Raw genomic sequence first — 22,942 nt, forward strand, 5'->3', positions numbered from 1 at the left:
GTTGTATTATGAAGCCGCAGCGTTCTGCTGGCTAAAAGACTGGCTACTTCTTGAGGACACTGATGTGCTAGATTTGGAAGGGTTTAACAATGCCTTTGGATGGCATGCATACTTATGGTATGACAAGGTTAAAGCAAATAAGGCCTTTAAGAACCATATTGTCAGAAAATCATTGTTTAATGTCTGGACAAAATATAAAGACTTGCTGGAAAATAAAACACCAAGGTGGCTTTCACCTTTGGAAGCCAAGGCCCGAAAAAGACCCAATATGGAGGCTAAATGGCCAAAATATTGGGAAATACTAGAAAAGGATGGAGACAATTGGAAATTGCAGAGTTTGGAGAAAATGAAAGACAAAGTGCGAGATTGGTTACATTACGCTCAGATTAAAGAAGTTTTTAAAAATGATAAGAAACTAGGGTTCCAGGTGGAGAAATCGAAATTAGAAACAGAATTGTTAGAACCAAAGACTAAGGTACTTTCAAGGATGTATAACTTGCTGTTGAAATGGAATACACAAGATGAAATGGTTAAATCGGCTATGATAAGGTGGGCACAGGACATTGGGCATAATATCATGTTTGAGGACTGGGAGAGGTTGTGGAGCAATGGATTGAAATTTACTGCATGTAACGCTCTGAAAGAAAATGTAATGAAAATGATTTATAGATGGTATATGACCCCAGTCAAACTTGCCAAAATTTACCACCTGTCTGATAATAAGTGTTGGAAATGCAAAGAGTGTGAGGGAACGTTCTTCCACCTCTGGTGGACTTGCCCTAAAGTGAAGGCGTTCTGGGAAATGATTTATAATGAACTGAAAAAGGTATTTAAATATACCTTCACTAAGAAACCAGAGGCTTTCCTTTTGGGTATTGTCGGCCAAGGGGTGGCAAAGAAGGACCAGACATTTTTTATGTATGCAACAACAGCAGCAAGGATACTTCTCGCAAAACATTGGAAAACTCAAGATCTACCCACACTGGAAGAATGGCAGATACAACTGATAGACTACATGGAACTGGCTGAAATGACCGGCAGAATCCGTGACCTGGGAGAAGAGAGGATTGAGGAGGACTGGAAGAAATTTAAGAACTATTTACAAAAGTACTGTAATTTGAGTGAATGCTAAACAAGACGCTAGATCAAAATAACTGAGCACCACTAAATTTAGAAGTTTTTAAGAAAATAAGTAAGATTGTGAAATTTAGCTCCTTTTGAGAATTATAAGATTATGAAATATAAGGGATATAAGAATTTAAATAAGATAATAAATTGCTGACAAAACGTTACAACGATGAAAGTGGGAGCGGGAGATGTGAGGAAGTCTAAAGAAAATGTGAAAATATGTTAAGATCAATGTTACATTGCTTATTATGCTTATTTTTACTGTAAAACCTAATAAATTGCTTTAAAAAAAAATATATATATAGAACTTCAGTATCCAACTGCAGCTTTGAGGACTACCTAGACTTCCAACGGCTGCATTTCCCCAAGCTGACCAACCCTTGCTTACATGTGGTGACATTGGCCGTTACAGGGAAGGAGTCCCCTTCGTCATAAACGGAAATCACGCTGACAAAATACTGCGTCAACGATGAGAGAGGCTTCAGCACAGCAAAGGATGAGTTGCCAGGAACGTCCACCTGAAATATAGAAAGTGTTAGGGTTGCAGAGTGTCTTCTAGTAGGGTTTCGCTGTTTGACGCCAGCAGCAGAGACCATTAATTGCCCTTGCTGTCTGGAAGATGATATAATAACTTCTGCTCTGTAAGGAAAGTCTTAGGCACTGCCTGCACCGCTGAATGATTGTCTCTTTGTCTCCTTCAATATGTCTACCTAGCTGTTGTTGGTGCAAAACAACAGAACTTGTTCGGATACTGCATAGTGGCTCTTACAATCTTACTCACCTCTCCAGTGTTGCTCCCCCTGCTGGAGATGTACGTTACGCGGTGCTTTTTCACGGCATGTGAAGCCGCCTCCCAGTTGACCCTGACCGAGGCATGGCTGATGTTGGAGAAATGCAAGAACTGTGGAGGGCTCAGGGCCACTGCAAGACATAAACATGGGGACTGATAGGATGTCCACACTAGAGACCGAAGCCCAGTTTAATTTCATGGCATCTCTCCCCAAAAGACCAGGAAATCCCTGTTCACTAGAGAGGCTAGAGGGACGCGGGTGGCGCTGTGAGTTAAACCACAGAGCCTAGGACTTGCCGATCAGAAGGTCGGCGGTTCGAATCCCCACAACGGGGTGAGCTCCCGTTGATCGGTCCCTGTTCCTGCCAACCTAGCAGTTTGAAAGCACGTCAAAGTGCAAGTAGATAAATAGGTACCACTCCGGCAGGAAGGTAAACGGCGTTTCCATGCGCTGCTCTGGTTTGCCAGAAGCGGCTTAGTCATGCTGGCCACATGACCCGGAAGCTGTATGCCAGCTCCCTCGGCCAATAAAGCGAGAGGAGTGCCGCAACCCCAGAGTCGGCCATGACTGGACCTAATGGTCAGGGGTCCCTTTACCTTTAGAGAGGCTAGGGACATCTCCTAGGACTTAGACATTCTCAGAATCCTGGGGGAAAATATTCCCATTTCCCATAACCCCTCCATGTCTGTTAATCCACTTTCAGTTATTAACAGTTTTCCTCTTTTCCCTAAGGGTGTTTTCCTTAAAGTGCCACAAAGTTTGCTCCTTCTCCCTACAGATCCAGATATGGACTACCAAACGATGGTCAGTGACTACTCTGTTGAACTGCTAGATTTAGTTTATTATGCCACTTTGAACAGACATGGCTTCACCCAGAAAATTCTGGGAGCTGTGGTCAGAAGACCCCCTATTTCCCTCACAGTGCTGCAATTTCCAGAGTCCCCTTGCAAATAAGGATTTATTGTGAAGTCACTTCCCAGAATTATTTGGGGGGAACCACAGCTGTTTGAAGTGGCATCACAGTGCTTTAAACTTAATGTGTGAATGGAGTCTTAGTCAGAACTTCTCCCCAGGCTCCAGAGAACCCTATCCAAGCCATGCCAACGTTAAATCATACAGCTGGGACTTACAAGTGGTTTCCTGTACACTCGCCGGATCGCTAGCATCTTCTCCATACATTGCGTAAACGGCCAGCGAGTATTCAGTGTTGGGGGACAAGCCCTCGAGAAGAACGTCAGGCTGTTCTACTTTAACCTGGAGAGAGAGAGAGAGAGAGAGAGAAATAATAATAATAAATAATAATAATAATAATAATAATAATAATAATAATAATAATAATTTTTTATTTGTACCCCGCCCATCTGGCTGGGTTTCCCCAGCCGCTCTGGGCAGCTTCCATAGAAACCAAAAATACATTAAAATATCACACATTAAAAACTTCCCTGAACAGGGCTGCCTTAAGATGTCTTCTGAATGTCAGGTAGTTGTTTATCGCTTTGACATCTGATGGGAGGGCGTTCCACAGGGCGGGCGCCACTACCGAGAAGGCCCTCTGCCTGGTTCCCTGTAGCTTTGCTTCTCACAATGAGGGAACCGCCAGAAGGCCCTCGGCGCGGGACCTCAGCATCCGGGCAGAACGATGGGGGTGGAGACGCTCCTTCAGGTATACTGGGCTGAGGCCGTTTAGGGCTTTAGAGGTCAACACCAGCACTTTGAATTGTGCTCGGAAACGTACTGGGAGCCAATGTAGGTCTTTCAAGACCGGTGTTATGTGGTCTCGGCAGCCGCCCCCAGTCACCAGTCTAGCTGCCGCATTCTGGATTAGTTGTAGTTTCCGAGTCACCTTCAAAGGTAGCCCCACGTAGAACGCATTGCAGTAGTCCAAGCGAGAGATAACTAGAGCATGCACCACTCTGGTGAGACAGTCTGCGGGCAGGTAGGGTCTCAGCCTGCGTACCAGGTGGAGTTGGTAGACAGCTGCCCTGGATACAGAATTGACCTGCGCCTCCATGGACAGCTGTGAGTCCAAAATGACTCCCAGGCTGCGCACCTGGTCCTTCAGGGGCACAGTTACCCTATTCAGGACCAGGGAGTCCTCCACACCAGCCTGCCCCCTGTCCCCCAAAAACAGTACTTCTGTCTTGTCAGGATTCAACTTCAATCCATTAGCCACCATCCATCCTCCAACTGCCTCCAGGCACTCACACAGGACCTTCACCGCCTTCACTGGTTCTGATTTGAAAGAGAGGTAGAGCTGGGTATCATCTGCATATTGATGGACACCCAGTCCAAACCCCCTGATGATCTCTCCCAGCGGCTTCATATAGATGTTAAAAAGCATGGGGGAGAAGACGGAACCCTGAGGCACCCCACAAGTGAGGGCCCAGGGGTCTGAACACTCATCCCCCACCACCACTTTCTGAACACGGCCCAGGAGGAAGGAGCGAAACCACTGTATAACAGTGCCCCCAGCTCCCAGCCCCTCTAGACGGTCCAGAAGGATGTTATGGTCGATTGTATCAAAGGCCGCTGAGAGATCCAGCAGAACTAGGAAACAACTCTCACCTTTGTCCCTAGCTCGCCGGAGATCATCAACCAGTGTGACCAAGGCACTTTCAGTCCCATGATGAGGCCTGAATCCTGATTGGAAGGGATCCAAATGGTCCACATCCTTCAGGCATGCCTGGAGTTGTTCAGCCACCACGCGCTCAATGACCTTGCCCAAGAATGGAAGATTTGAGACTGGGCGATAGTTGGCCATACTGGCCGGGTCTAAAGATGGTTTTTTTAAGAAGCGGTTTAATGACCGCCTCTTTCAGTGGATCTGGGAATGTTTCCTCACAGAGGGAAGCATTCACCACCCCACAGAGCCCATCGCCCAGCCCTTCCCGGCTTGCTTTTGTTAGCCAGGATGGGCAAGGATCAAGGAGACAGGTGGTTGGTTTCACGCGTCCAAGCAGCCTGTCCACATCCTCGGGGGTAACGGATTGAAATTGATTCCATGCAACTTGACCAGACAGGGCTCTAGCACTCTCCCGCCCCAGCCCTGCTACCACGGTGGTGTCTAGCTCCTTCCAAATATGAGTGATTTTATCTACAAAAAACTTTGCAAAATCATTGCAGGAGATCTTGGGGTCTTTACAAGGCCCCGGTGGTAAAGGTGGTTCTGTTAAATTGTGGACCACCTGAAAGAGTCTCCTGCTACTATTTTCTGCAGATGCAATAGAGGCGGTGAAGAAAGTCTTCTTCGCCGTCGCTATCGCCACTTGGTAGGCTCGACGTTGAGCTCTAACCTGTGTCCGGTCAGATTCGGAGTGAGTTTTCTGCCACCGACGCTCTAGCCGTCTCAGCGATTGTTTCATCGCCCACAGCTCCAAAGAAAACCATGGGGCTGTCCGGGCTCCATGCAATCGGAGAGGGCGCTTTGGAGCCAGACAGTCGATAGCCCTGGTTAACTCCGCATTCCAGCGGGCCACCAGGGAATCAGCTGAAAGGCATCCCCTAACACTCTCTGGAAACCATTTGGATCCATTAAGTGGCGGGGGCGGACCATCCAAATTGGTCCCACCTCCCTGCAGAGGGGAAGGGTCGCGGAGAAGTCCAGTTGCACCAGGAAGTGATCTGACCATGGCACTTCTTTTGTTTCACTTTTACTTAGTGTCAGATCAGCCACGTCACTAGAGGTGAACACCAGGTCTAAGGCATGTCCATGACTATGAGTTGGGCCAAACTTATTCAGGGACAGCCCCATGGAGGCCATGCTTTCCACAAAGTCCCGAGCGGCCCCTTGTAAGGTCGTGTTGGCATGGATGTTAAAATCCCCTAGGACAACCAAACTAGGTGTCTCCAGGAGAACTTCCGCCACGACCTGAAGCAGCTCGGACAGGGAATCCTTGGTGCAGCAGAGAGAAAAAGCAAGTGCAAAGAGAGACGTGGGTGATTTTAAACCCCAACAAATAAGACTGAAGCAGCTGACCAGGTGAGCCAGTGGGTCGCTGTTGTCCACCAGGAGGAAGGGAAGTGAGGCACTGGGCAGGTCAGTGTGGTGCAAACTCTCTGGCGGAGTCAATTTGGCACTCCTGCTGGTGTTTGCTGACCACACTGGCCTCACTGTTGGCTACCCCCTTCCTTCCTTCCTTCCTGTTTGTTTTTTAAATAAATTGTATTGAGTTTTCTGTACAGAAAATAAAGCACAACTTATGTATCACAGGTAATAGTTAAAACAACGCAATGATAATACTAATAAAATCAAACAATATTGACTCTGGGCTTCCTCAACTAGGGATTCATTCGGGTAAGTACAAGAACTGAAATATTCTTAAACAATTGTCGGCAGCTCCATCTCCTATATTTTAATTTCAGGGCACACAGAAAAAGACCAGCAGCAGATCGGGGGGAAATAAAAGCTAAGGAAACTTAAATCAACCAAGGCATGACAGAAAAGCTTAGCCCACGTATATTCCAAGTATTTGCTGATCAAGTTTGGAAATTAAAGCAGTCTAGGGAAAAATGCCCCTTGCACAAGACTATTTTCTCCTGACAATCTCCGATGTCCATTTTGATTGCCATTTTGTCATGACAACCGCAGGACGGGACAACATTGCTTACTGTTAGTAGCTTTTGCAGCACTGAGCACCACTGTCAGGCACATTTAAAAAGGCAAAGGAGCTGAATGTTAAAATATTCAGGACAGGCAAAATAAAATACCTCTTCACCTGGTACACAGTTAAACTACAGAATTGGCTACTGGTAGCTATTAGCCAAAGGGACGCGGGTGGCGCTGTGGGTTAAACCACAGAGCCTAGGACTTGCCGATCAGAAGGTTGGCAGTTCGAATCCCTACAACGGGGTGAGCTCCTGTTGCCCGGTCCCTGCTCCTGCCAACCTAGCAGTTCGAAAGCACGTCAAAGTGCAAGTAGATAAATAGGTACCGCTCTGGCGGGAAGGTAAACAGCGTTTCCGTGCGCTGATCTGGTTCTCCAGAAGTGGCTTAGTCATGCTGGCCAAATGACCCAGAAAAACTGTCTGCGGACAAATGTTGGCTCCCTCGGCCAGTAAAGTGAAATGAGCGCCGCAACCCCAGAGTCGGCCACGGCTGGACCTAATGGTCAGGGGTCCCTTTACCTTTTTAGCTATTAGCCACAAGGGCTATTTTTTACCTCCATTGTCAAGGCAGTTTGCCTGATTTCCAGATGCTGGGGATCACAGGTGGGGAGAAAAGTGAAAGCAAAAACAAACCAACACAAAATCTAACCTGACCTCCTTAGCTTCTAAATGGGAGAGCAGTTTAATCATGCTGTCCCCACACCTGAATTCAACTGATCCTTAGTGCCAGGATAAATTCCAGCCATTGATGGCATTCCTTGTTCTTTGCAATGACCTTCACAATGCTTCCCGCTGACACTCGTAAGGGTTGTGGGTCGTTAGCAAGCACCGGAAATATATTTGCAGGCATTTGACCCTTGCAATGGGCAGGGGAAAGCTTTTCAAAGCACCTGAGCCGAGTGTGAAACATACGGAAGAGCTCTCCCAGGAGCATTCATCGGAGCAGGGAAAGTTCTCAGCCTCAAGCAAACAAGGCCCCAACAGAAGAACAAAGAGTCACAAGAAAGGGGAACAGCTGGCCAGAGAGAGGCTCCCTGCCTTTGTGATGCAAAACATTTCACAGTGTGCGGAACAAACAGGAGGAGAGGAGGGTTTGGGAGTGTTAATAAAGGCGAGCCCTTAAACAAGGGGTGCAGGAGGGTCCCTGATTACCTGGGCACATCTGTCTGCAAACTGGAGTATGGAGGAAAGCCTTTCTTTCCTTTCTGCATTTTAACTCTTCCGAATGTTCATTACAGCGAGTCTGCTGCCACCTTCCGCCCATCTGGCAGAACTACATGAGCACCGCACATGATTTCTGCCAGTGCATTCCCAAAGTTTTTTGGGGGGTTAGAATCATAGAATTGTAGGGTTGGAAAAGACCACGAGGGTCATCTAGTGCAACCCGCTGCAATGCAGGAATCTTTCACCCAACGTGGCTCAAACATACAGCCCTGTGCATGTGTCGTGTAGCTGGTGGCGTAGCTCAGTCGCTGCAGCATGAGATTCTGAATCTCAAGGTCGTGGGTTCTAGCCCCGCAATTCTATGACACAATCATAGAATTGTAGATTTGGAAGGGACCCTGAGGATCATCGAGTCCAGCCCCCTGCAATACGCAGATCCCCATATGGGGATCAAACCCATAACCTGGGATAGCTCAGTAGGTAGATCATGAGACTCTTAATTTCAGGATCGTGGGTTCAAGCCCCACGTTGGGCAAAAGATTCCTGTTTTGCAGGGGGTTGGACTAGATGACCCTTAAGGTCCTTTCCAACTCTACAATTCTGTGATTCTATGTAACCTTGGCATTGTGAGCACCACACTCCAGCCAACTGGTCCCATCCAACTATACAGTTCTATGACTCATAGAATCATAGAATCATAGAGTTGGAAGAGACCACAAGGGCCATCGAGTCCAACCCCCTGCCAAGCAGGAAAAACCATCAGAGCACTCCTGAAATATGGTTGTCAAGCCTCTGCTTAAAGACCTCCAAAGAAGGAGACTCCACCACACTCCTTGGCAGCAAATTCCACTGTCGAACAGCTCTTACTGTCAGGAAGTTCTTCCTAATGTTTGGTGGAATCTTCTTTCTTGTAGTTTGGATCCATTGCTCCGTGTACTCTATGCTCTTTTTGTTGGTTTTTGTTGTTGTTGTTGTTTTCTAACTACAGTTTGAGGATCAAATTCTACCTTTCCCTATTGCATTGCACACACTCTGCCTGGTCACTTTGATCCTTGGGAGAGACACTCCCAGGAGTTCTGCATGCTCCCATGGTTTGTTTTATGTCCACTAAGACCAGGGCTTTTAGTGTGGTGGCATCTCTCCTTTGGAATGTGCTCCCAATGAACATCCTGGTCCTGAATGGGGTAACTGCGCCTCTGAAGGACCAGGTGCGCAGCCTGGGACTCATTTTAGACTCACAGCTGTCCATGGAGGCGCAGGTCAATTCTGTGTCCAAGGCAGCTATCTACCAGCTCCATCTGGTACACAGGATTAGACCCTATCTGCCCGCAGACTGTCTTGCCAGAGTGGTGCATGCTCTGGTTACCTCCTGCTTGGACTACTGCAATGTGCTTTACGTGGGGCTACTTTTGAAGGTGACCCAGAAAATATAACTAATCCAGAATGCGGCAGCTAGACTGGTGACTGGGAGTAGCTGCCAGGACGACATAACACCAGTCCTGAGAGATCTGCATTGGCTCCCAGTACGTTTCCGATCACAATTCAAAGTGTTGGAGCTGACCTTTAAAGCCCTAAATTGCCTTGGCCCAGTATACCTGAAGGAGCATCTCCACCCCCATTGTTCAGTCTGAGATCCCTCTCTGAGGGCCTTCTGGCAGTTCCCTCACTGCAAGAAGCGAAGTTACAGGGAACCAGGCAGAGGGCCTTCTCAGTAGTGGCACCCGCCCTGTGGAATACCCTCCCATCAGATGTCAAAGAGATAAACAACTATCTGACTTTTAGAAGACATCTGAAGACAGCCCTGTTTAGGGAAGTTTTTAATGTTTGATGACTTATTGTATTTAAATACTTTGCTAGAAGCTGCCCAGAGTGGCTGGGGGAACCCAGCCCAATGGGCAGGGTATAAATAAATTATTATTATTATTATTATTATTATTATTATTATTATTACTACAGTGGTACCTCGGGTTAAGTACTTAATTCGTTCCGGAGGTCCGTTCTTAACCTGAAACTGTTCTTAACCTGAAGCACCACTTTAGCTAATGGGGCCTCCTGCTGCTTCCGCAACGCCGGAGCACGATTTCTGTTCTCATCCTGAAGCAAAGTCCTTAACCTGAGGTAATATTTCTGGGTTAGCGGAGTCTGTAACCTGAAGCATATGTAACCCAAGGTACCACTGTATTTGGCAGGCACTAACAGCACTCGCATTCAGGAGCCTGAGTAAAACTCACCTCTTGACTCAGGGGTGATCCCTACATCAAAATCTCACTTTGCTTTGTATAGGGGATGCATCTTATCTCTGAGCATTTAAATGCCTCCCCCTCAGTGGCGTAGCGTGGGGGGTGCAGGGGGGGCCGGCCGCACCGGGCGCAACATCTGGGGGGGCGCGCTCGCACTCGCAGCTCTCTGCCCCTACCTGGCTCACTCTCTCTCACTGCAGTGCTGGCTGTGCGAATCCGATCCGAGCCGCTGGGTCGCCGCCCACTGTGGAGGGGGTGGGTGCCAGGCGTGCGGTGCGGAGAGAGAGCGAGGGACTATCTGGGGGAGGGACAGTGCAGCGGCCACCCAGCGCAGCGCTGAGCGCGGGAGAGAACCACACCAGACCAGCCCAGGCAGCAGCAAGAAGAAGCTGACAGCGGCGGCAGGTTAGGGGTTAGGGGGCGCAAATTACTTGCCTTGCCCCGGGTTAGGGGGCACAAATTACTTGCCTTGCCCCGGGTGCTGACAACCCACACTACGCCACTGCTCCCCCTCAAAAAAAAAAAACCAAACCCACCATTGTGATTACAGTTGAAACCAATATCCTTTACCTCTTTGGTACCATCTTCTGCTCCATTGGGTGCTGAAGAGCAAAGAACCAGATACTGGCTAGCTCCATCTGCTGGCTCCCAGCTCAGTCGTATGCTGTTGTGGCTGATTTCAGAAGCTCTGAGGGACCCAGGGGCAGAGAGAGGCACTATGGGGGCAAAGCAGAGAAATTATCAAAGGGAAGTACATTTCCTCACCCAAAGCAGCTGCCAAATGTGAACATTTGCCAGGCAAAACAACATGCTACTTTGCTCTGAAAATAAACACACGTATCTGCACAGTCTACAAATTATGCAGATTAAATATCTATTAACCGTTGAGCAAATAACAGGCTTAAAATATTTCAAGGCTAAGAATATTAAGCAATTTTTTAATTAAATATTCTCAGATGGAGGTCTTTTATTAGCCATGAATGTCTGGTTCAAAGATAGGAGAAAGATCATCTGATCCATGATCTCAGAGCAAGACTTTCTGGCTGGTATAAGGTAAGGTTACCAGATGTCCCCGTTTCCTGGGGACAGTCCCCAGATTTACAAATCAGTCTCCTGATGAGATCCACTGAGGTTGAAAAGTGTCCCCGGATTCATTGAAAAAAATCTGGTCACCTTAGTATAAGGGGCATGGCTATCAAACTAGCAGCTAGGACACATTTAACCGAAGACCAGTCAATCAATTCCTGGCTTACATGTTGAGGTGATGCCTCTGAGTCCATCTCCAACTGCGTTCTCATAAATAGGAAACACTGAAACCAGATATTCTGTGTGGGATGTCAAGTTGAGGAGCTGCACGGCCGAGGCTGCCCCATCTAAAACAACCTAAAAATATACAGAGAAGTTGCACTGAGGGATGAGGGATGAGGAAGGAATCTGATTTTGTTTCAAAGAAGATGAAGTCCTTACCAGAGGAGAATGGCAGATCAAGTCGATGGATTTTGCCGAAATGGCAAAAATTAAACAAACCCCTATGTTGCAAAGAGAACATCAGCAATATCTAGGCAACACAATGACCATGTACATACACAATAGACAACCTTTATAGAATACCTTCAAACCATAATAAGTACAAAATGAAATCTTTAGTCTCAAAGTCTCTGAAAATCTTTAAATGAAGTGAGGTACCAGACTTTGTACAATGAAAGACAAGCTGTGAAGCTTTGTGTATTCAGCAAATATAATGTCCAACGCTAAACAGTGATTCCAGATATTGACTACTGTTTCGTATAATTCTTTGTCAGCATGGTGGGAGGATATGGAATTGCTTCATAAACCCGTCTTATTTTGAATGAATGTATGTAAATGAAAATATCAAATGCTGTGGAACAGTGCTCATGTAATAATGCAGTCACTGCAGTACTTCGCTTCATTTAAAGATTTTCAGAGACTTCGTGTTGCCTAGATATTGCCGAAATGGCAAAAATGACCGGAAGAATCAGGAAGACCAAAATTTTAATAAGGAATGGGGAAAATTTATCTTAAAAACCACTGTAAACAGTCAAAATCGTTAGTAGGATTGGAATAACACTTGTGGTTTAATGGTGAATTTTGGACACAACGGAGAGGCAAAAGATTTGGATTATTTTAAAAGATGCAGGAGGAAATGATTAACTATAGGACCCACAAAGGGGAGGAGGTAAGTACAGGAGATTCTTTGGAATCTTGTTTCTATGTTGTATGTTGAATATATGCAAAAATTTTATCTGGAAAATTTTGTTTGCATTTCAGTGAGAAACTACCTAATTAGTACATTTCAAATCAATACATAAACCGAAATGCAACTGCCCTCTGAAATTCACGCACCTCTGAATTTTGTGACGCACTTTTCCAACCAGTGTTTACAAAAATGCATGTTAGAGGGGAATGTGCCTAAATATGCACGTGAGTGAAAATAGCATACACAAATGGATCATAGGGTGGTCCCCACTACTGATATTGCCAGAGCCTAGTTTGGCAGCACCTCAGCAGCTCATAAGGATGGAGGGGAATAATAATAATAATTGTTATTTATTTATTTATTTGTTTGTTTGTTTGTTTTTATTTCTGTACCGCCCTATACCCAAAGGTCTCAGAAACTTAATTTTATTCACATTTAAAGGCCAGCTTACCAAGTTCACATCTTACAGAGCAATATGAGCACAAAAACGCTGCAATCCTCAGAAATTTGTGTGACTCTGAATTTTGTAGTACAATTCTCCAGTTCAGTAATGTGTACAAAAATGCAAATGCTAAGTTAAGAATACATATATTAGTGAAAATCACGTACCAAAAATGCATTATATTTGCAGAAATTGCATAGGGGAAATGTGCACATCTGGCAAAAATTTCCACATAAAAATGGGCACATCAGAAGAAATTCACACAAAAATGAAATTCATGCACACAAATTTTCACCAGGATTCCACACACCCTGAAATCACTAGCTGATGTGGAAATGTGGAGGACTGGACGTAAGATTGGAAAGATGAGAAACCGAAAATAAAGAAAACTGACATATTTCCCCATTCCTAGCAACTCATACTGCAAGCAGTACAGACTCAGGAGTTCTTCTATGATTTGGACTGTTAGGAATGTGCCATTGCTAGTGCCCACCTGGTTGATCCAGCTACATTTGAGATAGCAAAGACAGGACCACTTACCTCTTTGGGAATCCCACCCCTAGAGGGGTAATAGACCACCCTATATTTTTTAGGTGGTATCACAGGGGGGTTCCAGATGAGGCGTATACTTCTGGATGTTACCTCCTTTATAGCAAGATTGGTTGGGCTCAGGTGGGCTCCAGTATTCACCAGAATAGCTTTGAGAGGGTCATCACCTGCAAATTTGGCAACCATTTCTTATTATGTGACGTAGCAGAAAGGGCTCTGGATTTGGAGTAGAGAGATCTGATCTGAAGTCCTCACATGGACATGAAGGTTGTTGGCCAAAACTGTGGGCCAGTAAATACCTCTCAACCTAATGTAACTCAGGAGACTGTTCTGAGATTAAAAAGGGGACCTTATATTGCGATGGAAGAGAACCTTTGGCCTCCAGATGTTGGTGGACTACAAATCACATCATCCTTGACCCTTGCTGGATGGGGCTGATGGGAGATGGAGACCAGCAACATCTGGAAAGCTACAGGTTTCCATCATGGTTGTGCAGTGTCATAAGTAGATTGGAGTTGTAAGATAGATTCATGTTTCACCTGGAGGACAGAAGAAGACATGGCAACACCCTTCACATACCTGAAGGAGTCGCCACATAGACCAGGTCAAAGATTATTTGCCGTCCCAGAGCACAGGACTTGATTTGAAGTTACAAATCAAGATTCTGGTTGAAAATTAGAAGGAACTTCCAAACGGTGAAAGCAGTTTGACAAAGCCACTTCCGAGCTGGAGAGGAGGTGGGGTTGCGGGCTCCACGTGCGCAGGGGCTGGCTCTCAGCCTCCGCGTGATTGAGGAAATCCCTGGCCACGTCATCCCCTGGGTAGCCAATTGGCTGGCCTGGGGTGTGTGGCCTGCACTATTTAGCGCTGGGGCAGCCGGGGATCTCCCTCTTTTGACCGCTTTAGCTGCTCCGCTTTCCCACCCGCCCGCACTTCAAGGTTTCCTTCTGAACCTTGCTATGGACCTCGGTTGGTCGCCATTGAGGGGCCCGGTAGGAATTTTTTCCACCTGGCAAATTGGCACCAGCCACTTGGTTTTCGCCTACCTGGTAACAAATTGTCACAACTTTCTTGGTATTGGCGGATAGGCATTGGTATTGCTCCGTAGATCGAAGAGGGGAGGTAGCTCCATCACCTGCCCCACATAATGAAGGGTAATCCAATAAAGGATTCCAGGGGGCATGGCCCTGTCCAAAGCCTATGGAGGTGAGGACCTAAGGCACACCCCCGAGCGGTGACCCCGAGGGAGCTCCTAGTTGATGTGCATCAGCAGGACTCCCCCTACTGGTGGTTAACCCTTCCTGGACTTCAAGCAGACAGGCTGAAGCCGGATAGTCGTTAGGACCAATGCCTGAGCCAATACCGCTCATTTCCTGTAACCAATAAAGTTGTGGCCATTTTTAGCCCATTGACCTAAATAATTGTGTCATGTGTCTTTATTTCCACCGGGGGGAGGCAGGAACTCGCCACGCAATGGAGCCAATGGCCTAGAAGGGTGGTAGACTCTCATGCAGGAACTTCAAGCAGAGAAGGTATTGTAAGAAAGAGTTGTCTAAGGGTTCCTCCAGACAATTAAGCATTCATCCCAATTTGTTCCCACCAAATTAGATTATAACTGGTCTTCATTTATTTTATAATGGTATATTTTACTGTTGCAACCCACCCTAGGACCTTATGCTAAAGGGCAAGTCAGAAATCTAAGCACTCAATCAACCAACCAGTCAATATTGAGCATTTGTTCTGATTTGTTTGAAGGCTGAATGAACATTCATCCTGCATTCACCCTTCTTTGCTTGCAAGGTGTTTACATGTCTTTCTGTTAGCCCTGTGTCCACCCCCACACTTTTCAATGCATATCCCTGTCTGATTTAAATTTCCTTTAAAAAGTCTGCTTCCTTCTTAAAGTGGAGTTGCTGTGCTAGGGTGACAGGGCCCGTGAATCTGTTTTAATTGCACAAAACTAGATTTCCACAGAGCCTAGGGCTTGCCGATCAAAAGGTCGGCGGTTCGAATCCCCGTGATGGGGTGAGCTCCCGTTGCTCGGTCCCAGCTCCTGCCAACCTAGCAGTTCGAAAGCATGTCAAAGTGCAAGTAGATAAATAGGTACCGCCCCTGTGGGAAGGTAAACGGCACTTCTGTGTGCTGCTCTGGTTCGCCAGAAGTGGCTTAGCCATGCTGGCCACATGACCCGGAAGCTGTACGCCGGCTCCCTCGGCCAATAAAGTGAGATGAATGCTGCAACCCCAGAGTCGGTCACGACTGGACCTAATAGTCAGGGGTCCCCTTTACCTTAGATTTCCGGATATGTGCTTGAATCTGTCCCACAAAACACTGACGGTGTGGAGTCTCCCTTAGAAGACGTGAAACCCAACAAGGAAGTGGTGTTCACATCACCTGTGTTCTCTTCTTTATTCATCTCCTTGATCCGGGAACACAAGACCCGGGTGAGCCGGCCGGCCAGAGAGCTGAGCAGAGGGAAATCCAGGACATTGTACACCGTCAGTTCCAAAGGTTCAGAGGCCACATGCCGCAACTCTGCCTCATCTGCATTTTTCACCCCTAGGAAATCGAAGTAAACCTCTGAGTCCAATGTACAAATTAAGTAGGTACCAGGTGGACAAATGACTTGACAGCTGAGCAGTAAGAGTCATGAATTGAGACATCCTGCATCAAATGGTTTCTCTGCCACAAACTCACCTAGCCGACCTTTGGCACAACACTCTCTCTGAGCCTTCCCTCCATCTACAACAGGGTTTGCTAAACTGTTGCTGGACTACAACTTCCATCATCCCTAGCTGTGCTGGTCCCATGGGTTTCCGTGAGGTGAGGTGCGAGTCCAGTCTGAGGTCGAGGGAGCAGTATTGAGGCCGTCCATCAAAGCTGAAGCTGGGTCCAAGGCAGGGAGTCAGGTGAGGTCAGGAGATCCGGCAGGACAGGGTACAGGCCAGAACTGGCTACCAACAACATTGCTCCCGCAACCTGGGACTGGGCTGGCTGGCTTTTATCTGCCCCGAGGCATGGGCGGCCCCAGTCCACAGGTGACGCACCTCTCCTGGCCTGGAGGCGAGCACTCCTCCTGTGGGAACTTAGTTCCCTCCGCCTCTCTGCCCTGAGCCTCTGCAGCTCAGGAGAGGCTGGAGGGTTACCGGACCCAGAGGCAACCTCAGCTTCCTTTGACGGGGCTGAGAGTGGAGCACCTGCAGGCAATGGGTCCTCCATCACCTCAGAAGCCAGAGCAGACTTAGCTGGAGCCTGCACCTGAGGATCCAGCACAGGTGAGGACCCTTCAGGCTCATGCCCCAGCCCCGGCTCAGCTGGTTCTGGAGGCGGGGAATCCTGTGCAGTCTGGGATCCCTCAGGTTCAGCCTCCGAGTCTGAATCCCAGGCCATCACACTAGCTAGCAGGACCAGTGATCAGAGATGATGGAAGGAGCTGGAGACCTGAGTTTGGGAAACCCTGACCTACACTATGTGACTGATAATACTTACAGGGCCATGGTGAGTATAAGAATACACTGTATGAAAAGTGCCTGGAACACCCAAAAATGTACCGTATTTTTCGCACCATAGGACGCACCGGACAATAGGACGCACTTTGTTTTAGAGGGGGGAGAACAAGAAAAAAAAATTCTCCCCCTCTCTGCCCAGCGCCCCTTCAGCAAAGTGGCAGGAGGCGCTGTGCAGAGAGGGGGAGAACTTTCCCCCTCTTGTTTTACCGCTCTAAAACAAGGTGCCGTTTAAGGTGCGTTCAGGCGGCTACCTTGGAAGCCTGGAGAGCGAGAGGGGTCGGTGTGCACTGACCCCTCTCGCTCTCCAGGCTTCAGGTTCCTTTCGACCTGCTCTTTGGGGCTGGCGGGGGGAAGCCCACCACCAGCCCCAAAGAGCAGATCAGGGAGCAACGGAAAGGCGCAGCGGAGAGGCTCCTGCCATAGCCGCGCGTCACCTCTCCAGCCGGGAGAGGGTCGCGGGGTGCTTCTTTAGCCCCGCGCGCGCTCTCCCGGCGGGAGAGGTGACGCAGGGCTGTAGAGGCTCCTGCCATAGCCGCGCGTCACCTCTCCAGCCGGGAGAGCGCGCGCGGGGCTAAAGCAGCCCCCCGCGACCCTCTCCCGGATGGAGAGGTGACGCGGGGCTGTAGAGGCTCCTGCCATAGCCGCGCGTCACCTCTCCATCCGGGAGAGGGTCGCGGGGGGCTGCTTTAGCCCCGCGAGTGCTCTCCCGGCTGGAGAGGTGACGCACGGCTATAGAGGCTCCTGCCATAGCCACGCGTCACCTCTCCAGCCGGGAGAGGGTCGCGGGGTGCTTCTTTAGCCCCGCGCGTGCTCTCCCAGCTGGAGAGGTGACACGGGGCTTTAGAGGCTCCTGCCATAGCCGCGCGTCACCTCTCAAGCTGGGAGAGGGTCGTGGGGCTATGGCGTCTTCGCTCCATAGGACGCACACACATTTTCCCTTCATTTTTGAAGGGAAAAAAGTGTGTCCTATAGAGCGAAAAATACGTATACAGGCATTCCCCCCACTTACGCAGAACTGACTCGCACATGACAGTGTATATGTGCAGGGCCAGTAAATAAATAATTCATTTTTTCTAACCTGAAATGGTAGAAGAGAGCTCAAAAGTCCTCGTGGTTCATGGGGAGACCCTCCCCAGAGCCCAAAGAGGATGAGAAAAGTCTAGAAAAGGCAGGCATCCCCAAACTCGGCCCTCCAGATGTTTTGGGACTAGAACTCCCATCATCCCTAGCTAACAGGACCAGTGGATGATGGGAGTTGTAGTCCCAGAACATCTGGAGGGCTGAGTTTGGAAATGCCTGCTCTAAGGGCTCCAGAATGGCGCCCTCCAAAATGGGAGCTCTCACTGCTGCCGCGCTACCCAGCTCCACAGCTGTTGGGCAGGAAGCTGTATTGCAGCGGGCTCCCCCCCCCCGTGTGTGTTTCACTTACATGCACAGGGCCCTGTAATCTAATGGTTAATGGTGAGCAGACATAGCAAATCATGACCAGGCCTTCTGGATGTCGGGTTGATACTAAGGGGCTGTCAGTATTAGTTGGCAACAGAGGTTCTCGCGAAGAGTCTTTTTGGTACTAGAATTCTAAAGCATTCAGGAAGAATGAAAAGTCTCTGGTTCTTGACATTTCCCATGCCATCAAAACACTCGTTCATTTTTTTAAATTGCAAATAATAACAATTAATAGTAGTAGTAGTAGTAGTAATAATAATAATAATAATAATAATTTATTATTTATACGCCACCCATCTGGCAGGGTATCCCCAGCAACTTTGGGCGGCTCCCAACAGAATATTAAAAACACGATAAAATATCAAACATGCAAAAACTTCCCTAAACAGGGCTGCCTTCTTCAGATGTCTTCTAAAAGTCAGATAGTTATTTATTTCCTTGACATCTGATGGGAGGGCGTTCCACAGGATGGGTGCCACTACCTAGAAGGCCCTCTGCTGGGTTCCCTGTAACCTCACATCTCGCAGTGAGGGAACCGCCAGAAGGCCCTCGGTGCAGGACCTCAGTGTTCGGGCTGAATGATGGGGGTAGAGATGCTCCTTCAGGTATACTGGGCCGAGGCCGTTTAGGTCTTTAAAGGTCAGCACCAACACTTTGAACTGTGCTCGGAAATGTACTGGGAGCCAATGTAGGTCTTCCAGGACCAGTGTTATGTGGTCTCGGCGGTCACTCCCAGTCACCAGTCTACGCTCCTTCAATTATACTGGGCTGAGGCCATTTAGGGCCTTAAAGGTCAGCACCAACACTTGGCATAAAACAAATCAGAAGCCCACACAGACGGAGACATGAACTCACCAACAGCAAATATCTCTATTCCCATATCCTTCAAGGTCTGGGCGGATGGACTGGCATCATCCTGAGATTTGCCATCAGTCAAGAGAATGATCAGCTTGGGGGCTTCTGGCCGCGCCCCAGCTTCGGGCCTCAGGTTCTGTTCCAGGACATGCGTCAGCGCCAATCCTTGGAAACACGAAAGATGAAAGGCAGAAGGCTTGGGTTGGGGGGACTGACATGGTTAAACAAAAGCTTAGAGGAGGCAAGTGCCGTACTGAGCAATACTCAATTTCTCCCTTATCATGGAGCTGTGGGTGACATCTTGCCCACTGTGGTGCAATGTATTGTATTTCTGTTTATGTTACAATAACACAAATTTTTTGTTGCATTGACACCTGCAGTTGTTCTAACCTAATTTCGACGTGCTGATTTCATATCTGAAGTTGGTTTTGTTCTGTAAGCTCTAGTTTTTTTGCAATTCATGTTTTTAACTTTTCACCATCATCTTTGTTTTTCACAATGCAAGAATTCAATATTTTATTAAACACGTAGCCAAAGTAGTACAATATGAGTATAAATGTAATTGACTTATATAGCACTGAACATGACATGTATAGCATTGAAAATGACATGTATATCTATGTATAGTGGGAGATATGCAAAAAAATGTATTCCCTTGGGATACACAGTATACTGGGGAACAATTTTTTTTTTCATTTCCTGTTGCATGAGATTTTTCAACTGTTCTTATATGTTCTTTCAATGATGATTTCAAATCTGAAATCGATTTTCGTGTACACGCTACAGTTGTCTTTCAATTTCTGACTTTTGCCAATATGTCATATTTACACTGGGGATAAGTGGACACTGACACGTTGATCTACCCTGACCAGATGGTAATTATTGTTTTGCAAACTTAATTTTTCTTTATTTTTATAGTTTTGTAACCTAAATATTTGTATTTTTCAGATCGGACCATGGCTTCTTCAAGTAGACAAAAATGTGTAAACATTTGAAATCAGCATTGAAAGAACATATAAGAAGAGTTGAAAAATCTCATGGGGGGGAAATGTTCCCCAGTGAATTATTTCCAAATCTGTGTCAATACACACAAATTGCAATATGCAAATATTATGCAAATCTTTTTAGGGTGGGGAGGGTGTGATGCAAATCCTCTTTTCTTTTTCTGGTGATGCCTAACCGGCCGCTCCACCTGACCCAGAGAGGCAGCGGGCTTTACCTGTGAATGTGTTTCCTCCTTTATACTGCAAGCTCCTCAGGGCCTCTAACACCTCATCCCGGGTGGAGTATGTATTCAGGTCCCATTCTGTACGAGGGTCACTGCTGTACTGGGATAAGGCTGGAAGGGGACAAGGAAGCCAACAGGAAGTGGTCAGAGAACAAGCCTGCAGGGGGCGCAGTGGAGACAGGATTCTGGCTTTGGTTATAAAAGATGGAAAATTGTTGTGGTTTCTCCAGCTGGCCTTGAGAGGCCACAGTCTGTGACTTCTTGCTCATCATTTGCAAGACAGGAACAACATGGACCCCTATCTTAGAGGTATTACAGAGAGGAACAAGCAAAAGTATGTGAAGTTTCTCAGGTTTAAAGCCTAGTATAGACTGAAGTGTCGCCATCTCTATTTTTTGTTGGGTCCAAAACTGCTATATGAACAAATGCCATATCTGCATTCATAGAATTCTAGTCATTGTAGTTTGATGAGCAGGCTGAGCTCTCAGTTAATTATATTTTTGCAGAGAACACTATTATTTTATTCATTTATTTCATAAAATTTTCTATACTCCCTAATTGTTTTAAAGAACCCCAGACAAAAACCCTCAACGTGGTTTACAAAAATAATAAAACAATAAAATTATTGGTAAAAACAAATAGAATCAGTTATTTAAAACATTTTTTTAAATAGTAAAATCAGCTAGAGTAGCTGTCTGCAAGTTCGTTTTCAATAAGACATTATAACAAGCTATCTGTATCTAGAAGTTGCTGTTCAATTTTATATTTCAGATGCTAGTTGTTTTGTATCAGTGCATCCGCAAATGTCTTCTCAAAAGCCCTGTTGAGCTCAATGGGTCTTACTTTAAGTTGACATGCATCAGATTGCACTACAAATTAAGTCTGTAGGCCTTCATTTTTTGTCCTTTTCCCTTCCCTTTGATATTTCTATGTATTTTTAACACCCTGTGACTTTGGAACGAGGAAGGAATTCGGTTCAGTTTTGCATTTCAGTGTGAACCTATCTAATTTGAACTTCAGTGAACCAAAATTCCATCCTTCAAAATTTGCACCTCTCAAAATTTTGTGATAGAGTTTTCCAAGCCTCCCCCACAAAAAAATGTGTACAAAAACACATTTATTAGTGAAAATAGCATACAAAAATACATTATATTGGGAGAGTTGCTTGCCAAAACATATGTGCCAGAAGGAATACGCACTGAGAATTAAAACTTTAAAAAGCAAACAGATACAAAAATGTAGGAAGTGAATCTAAAGCTGGAAAAATGAGACATTGAAATGGACAGGTTTCCCTCCTATGGCTTGTATTAGCAATATTTTATCTAACTTGTAATTTTGTGGCTATGTTCTGTATTTGAATATGGCCATATTTTCTGCAATAACATTTTTTTAATTATTATTTTTTTGGAAACAAGAAAGATAAAGAAGGCTTTGGGTCAGCTAACCATTAGGTAGCCCTGATTCCCATAGAAAAAGCATGCAATGTTTTGCATTGTCTCTGAACTGGGATACTTGGCAGAGTAAAAGCTCCTCACCAGTGGTGTGCGATCAGCGGACTAGGGGAACTAGGTGAGAACCCTAAATGTTTCCTTGATGCCTCCTTCCCAAAGCCCAGGAAGCTTCTGCCCGGCACAGGAAGGGAGGTGAGATGCTCACAAGCATGACGGCTCCCATCACCCTCGCAAGCTGGCCCCTCTGTCCCTAACTGTCCTGCTATGAAAACGTTCTGAACACATGGGAGCTCCTCACCCACTCTTATCTTGTCCTGAGCAATGTTGAAAGGTGCGACCAAACCAGCCAGGAATCCTCGGATGAGCCCAAAGTTGTTTCTCCCGATGCTCCAGGATCCGTCAACGAGCAGGACGATGTCGGTCATTGCAGAAGTGTCGCAATGAAAGTGAGAAACTGTGGCAAGAGGGCGGGTTGGGAAAGGGGGTACATAGGTGTGCTCTTCATTAAAATACGAGAATGAAAAGAACCTGCAACTCCGTGTGTAGTTAACCTTCGCAGGAAGAGTAGCAACCCAAAACCTATCCACTGAGAGACAGTGTGGTGTAGTGGTTAAGAGTGGTGGACTCATAATCTGGTGAACCGGGTTCGCTTCCCCGCTCCTCCACATGCAGCTGCTGGGTGACCTTGGGCCAGTCACACTTCTCTGAAGTCTCTCAGCCCCACTTACCTCACAGAGTGTTTGTTGAGGGGGAGGAAGGGAAAAGGAGATTGTTAGCTGCTTTGAGACTCCTTAAAAGTAAAGGGACCGCTGACCATTAGGTCCAGTTGTGGCTGACTCTGGGTTTATGGCGCTCATCTCGCTTTATTGGCCGAGGGAGCCAGCGTACAGCTTCCAGGTCATGTGGCCAGCATAACTAAGCCGCTTCTGGCGAACCAGAGCAGCGCACAGAAACGCCATTTACCTTCCCGTTGGAGCAGTACCTATTTATCTACTTGCACTTTGACGTGCTTTCGAACTGCTAGGTTGGCAGGAGCAGGGACCGAGAAACGGGAGCTCACCCTGTCGCGGGGATTCAAACCGCCAACCTTCCGATCGGCAAGCCCTAGGCTCTGTGGTTTAAGCCACAGCGCCACCCGCGTCCCTTGAGACAGCTTAGGATAGTGATAAAGCGAGGTATCAAATCCAAACTCTTCTTCTTCTTCTCTGGAAGAACCTACAGAGGTGCTGTGATGTCTGGCACACCAACCTTTGCTGTAGAGCATGAATAGGGAGCATGTAGGTTCTAGATGTCCAACTCACTCCCCCCAGTGCCGG

The 22,942-nt window shown here is 47.0% G+C and overlaps 1 protein-coding gene across 1 annotated transcript in view; it reads right to left on the reverse strand.

The window, feature by feature from the left end:
• Nucleotides 1-22,942, reverse strand: part of COL20A1 (collagen type XX alpha 1 chain) — a 156,308-nt gene that overhangs the window by 105,170 nt on the left and 28,196 nt on the right. The window contains exons 7-16 of the mRNA XM_081010996.1: nt 21,925-22,080; nt 20,167-20,286; nt 18,948-19,112; nt 15,532-15,696; nt 13,129-13,304; nt 11,182-11,311; nt 10,499-10,644; nt 3,050-3,173; nt 1,910-2,049; nt 1,517-1,646 (exon numbers count right to left, since the gene is read on the reverse strand). Coding sequence (XP_080867122.1) covers nt 1,517-1,646; nt 1,910-2,049; nt 3,050-3,173; nt 10,499-10,644; nt 11,182-11,311; nt 13,129-13,304; nt 15,532-15,696; nt 18,948-19,112; nt 20,167-20,286; nt 21,925-22,080 — 1,452 coding nt within the window. The remainder of the gene's footprint in view (nt 1-1,516; nt 1,647-1,909; nt 2,050-3,049; nt 3,174-10,498; nt 10,645-11,181; nt 11,312-13,128; nt 13,305-15,531; nt 15,697-18,947; nt 19,113-20,166; nt 20,287-21,924; nt 22,081-22,942) is intronic.

The sequence above is a fragment of the Podarcis pityusensis genome (genome assembly GCF_964106645.2).
Source record: "Podarcis pityusensis genome assembly, chromosome: 6".
NCBI classification, from domain to species: domain Eukaryota; kingdom Metazoa; phylum Chordata; class Lepidosauria; order Squamata; family Lacertidae; genus Podarcis; species Podarcis pityusensis.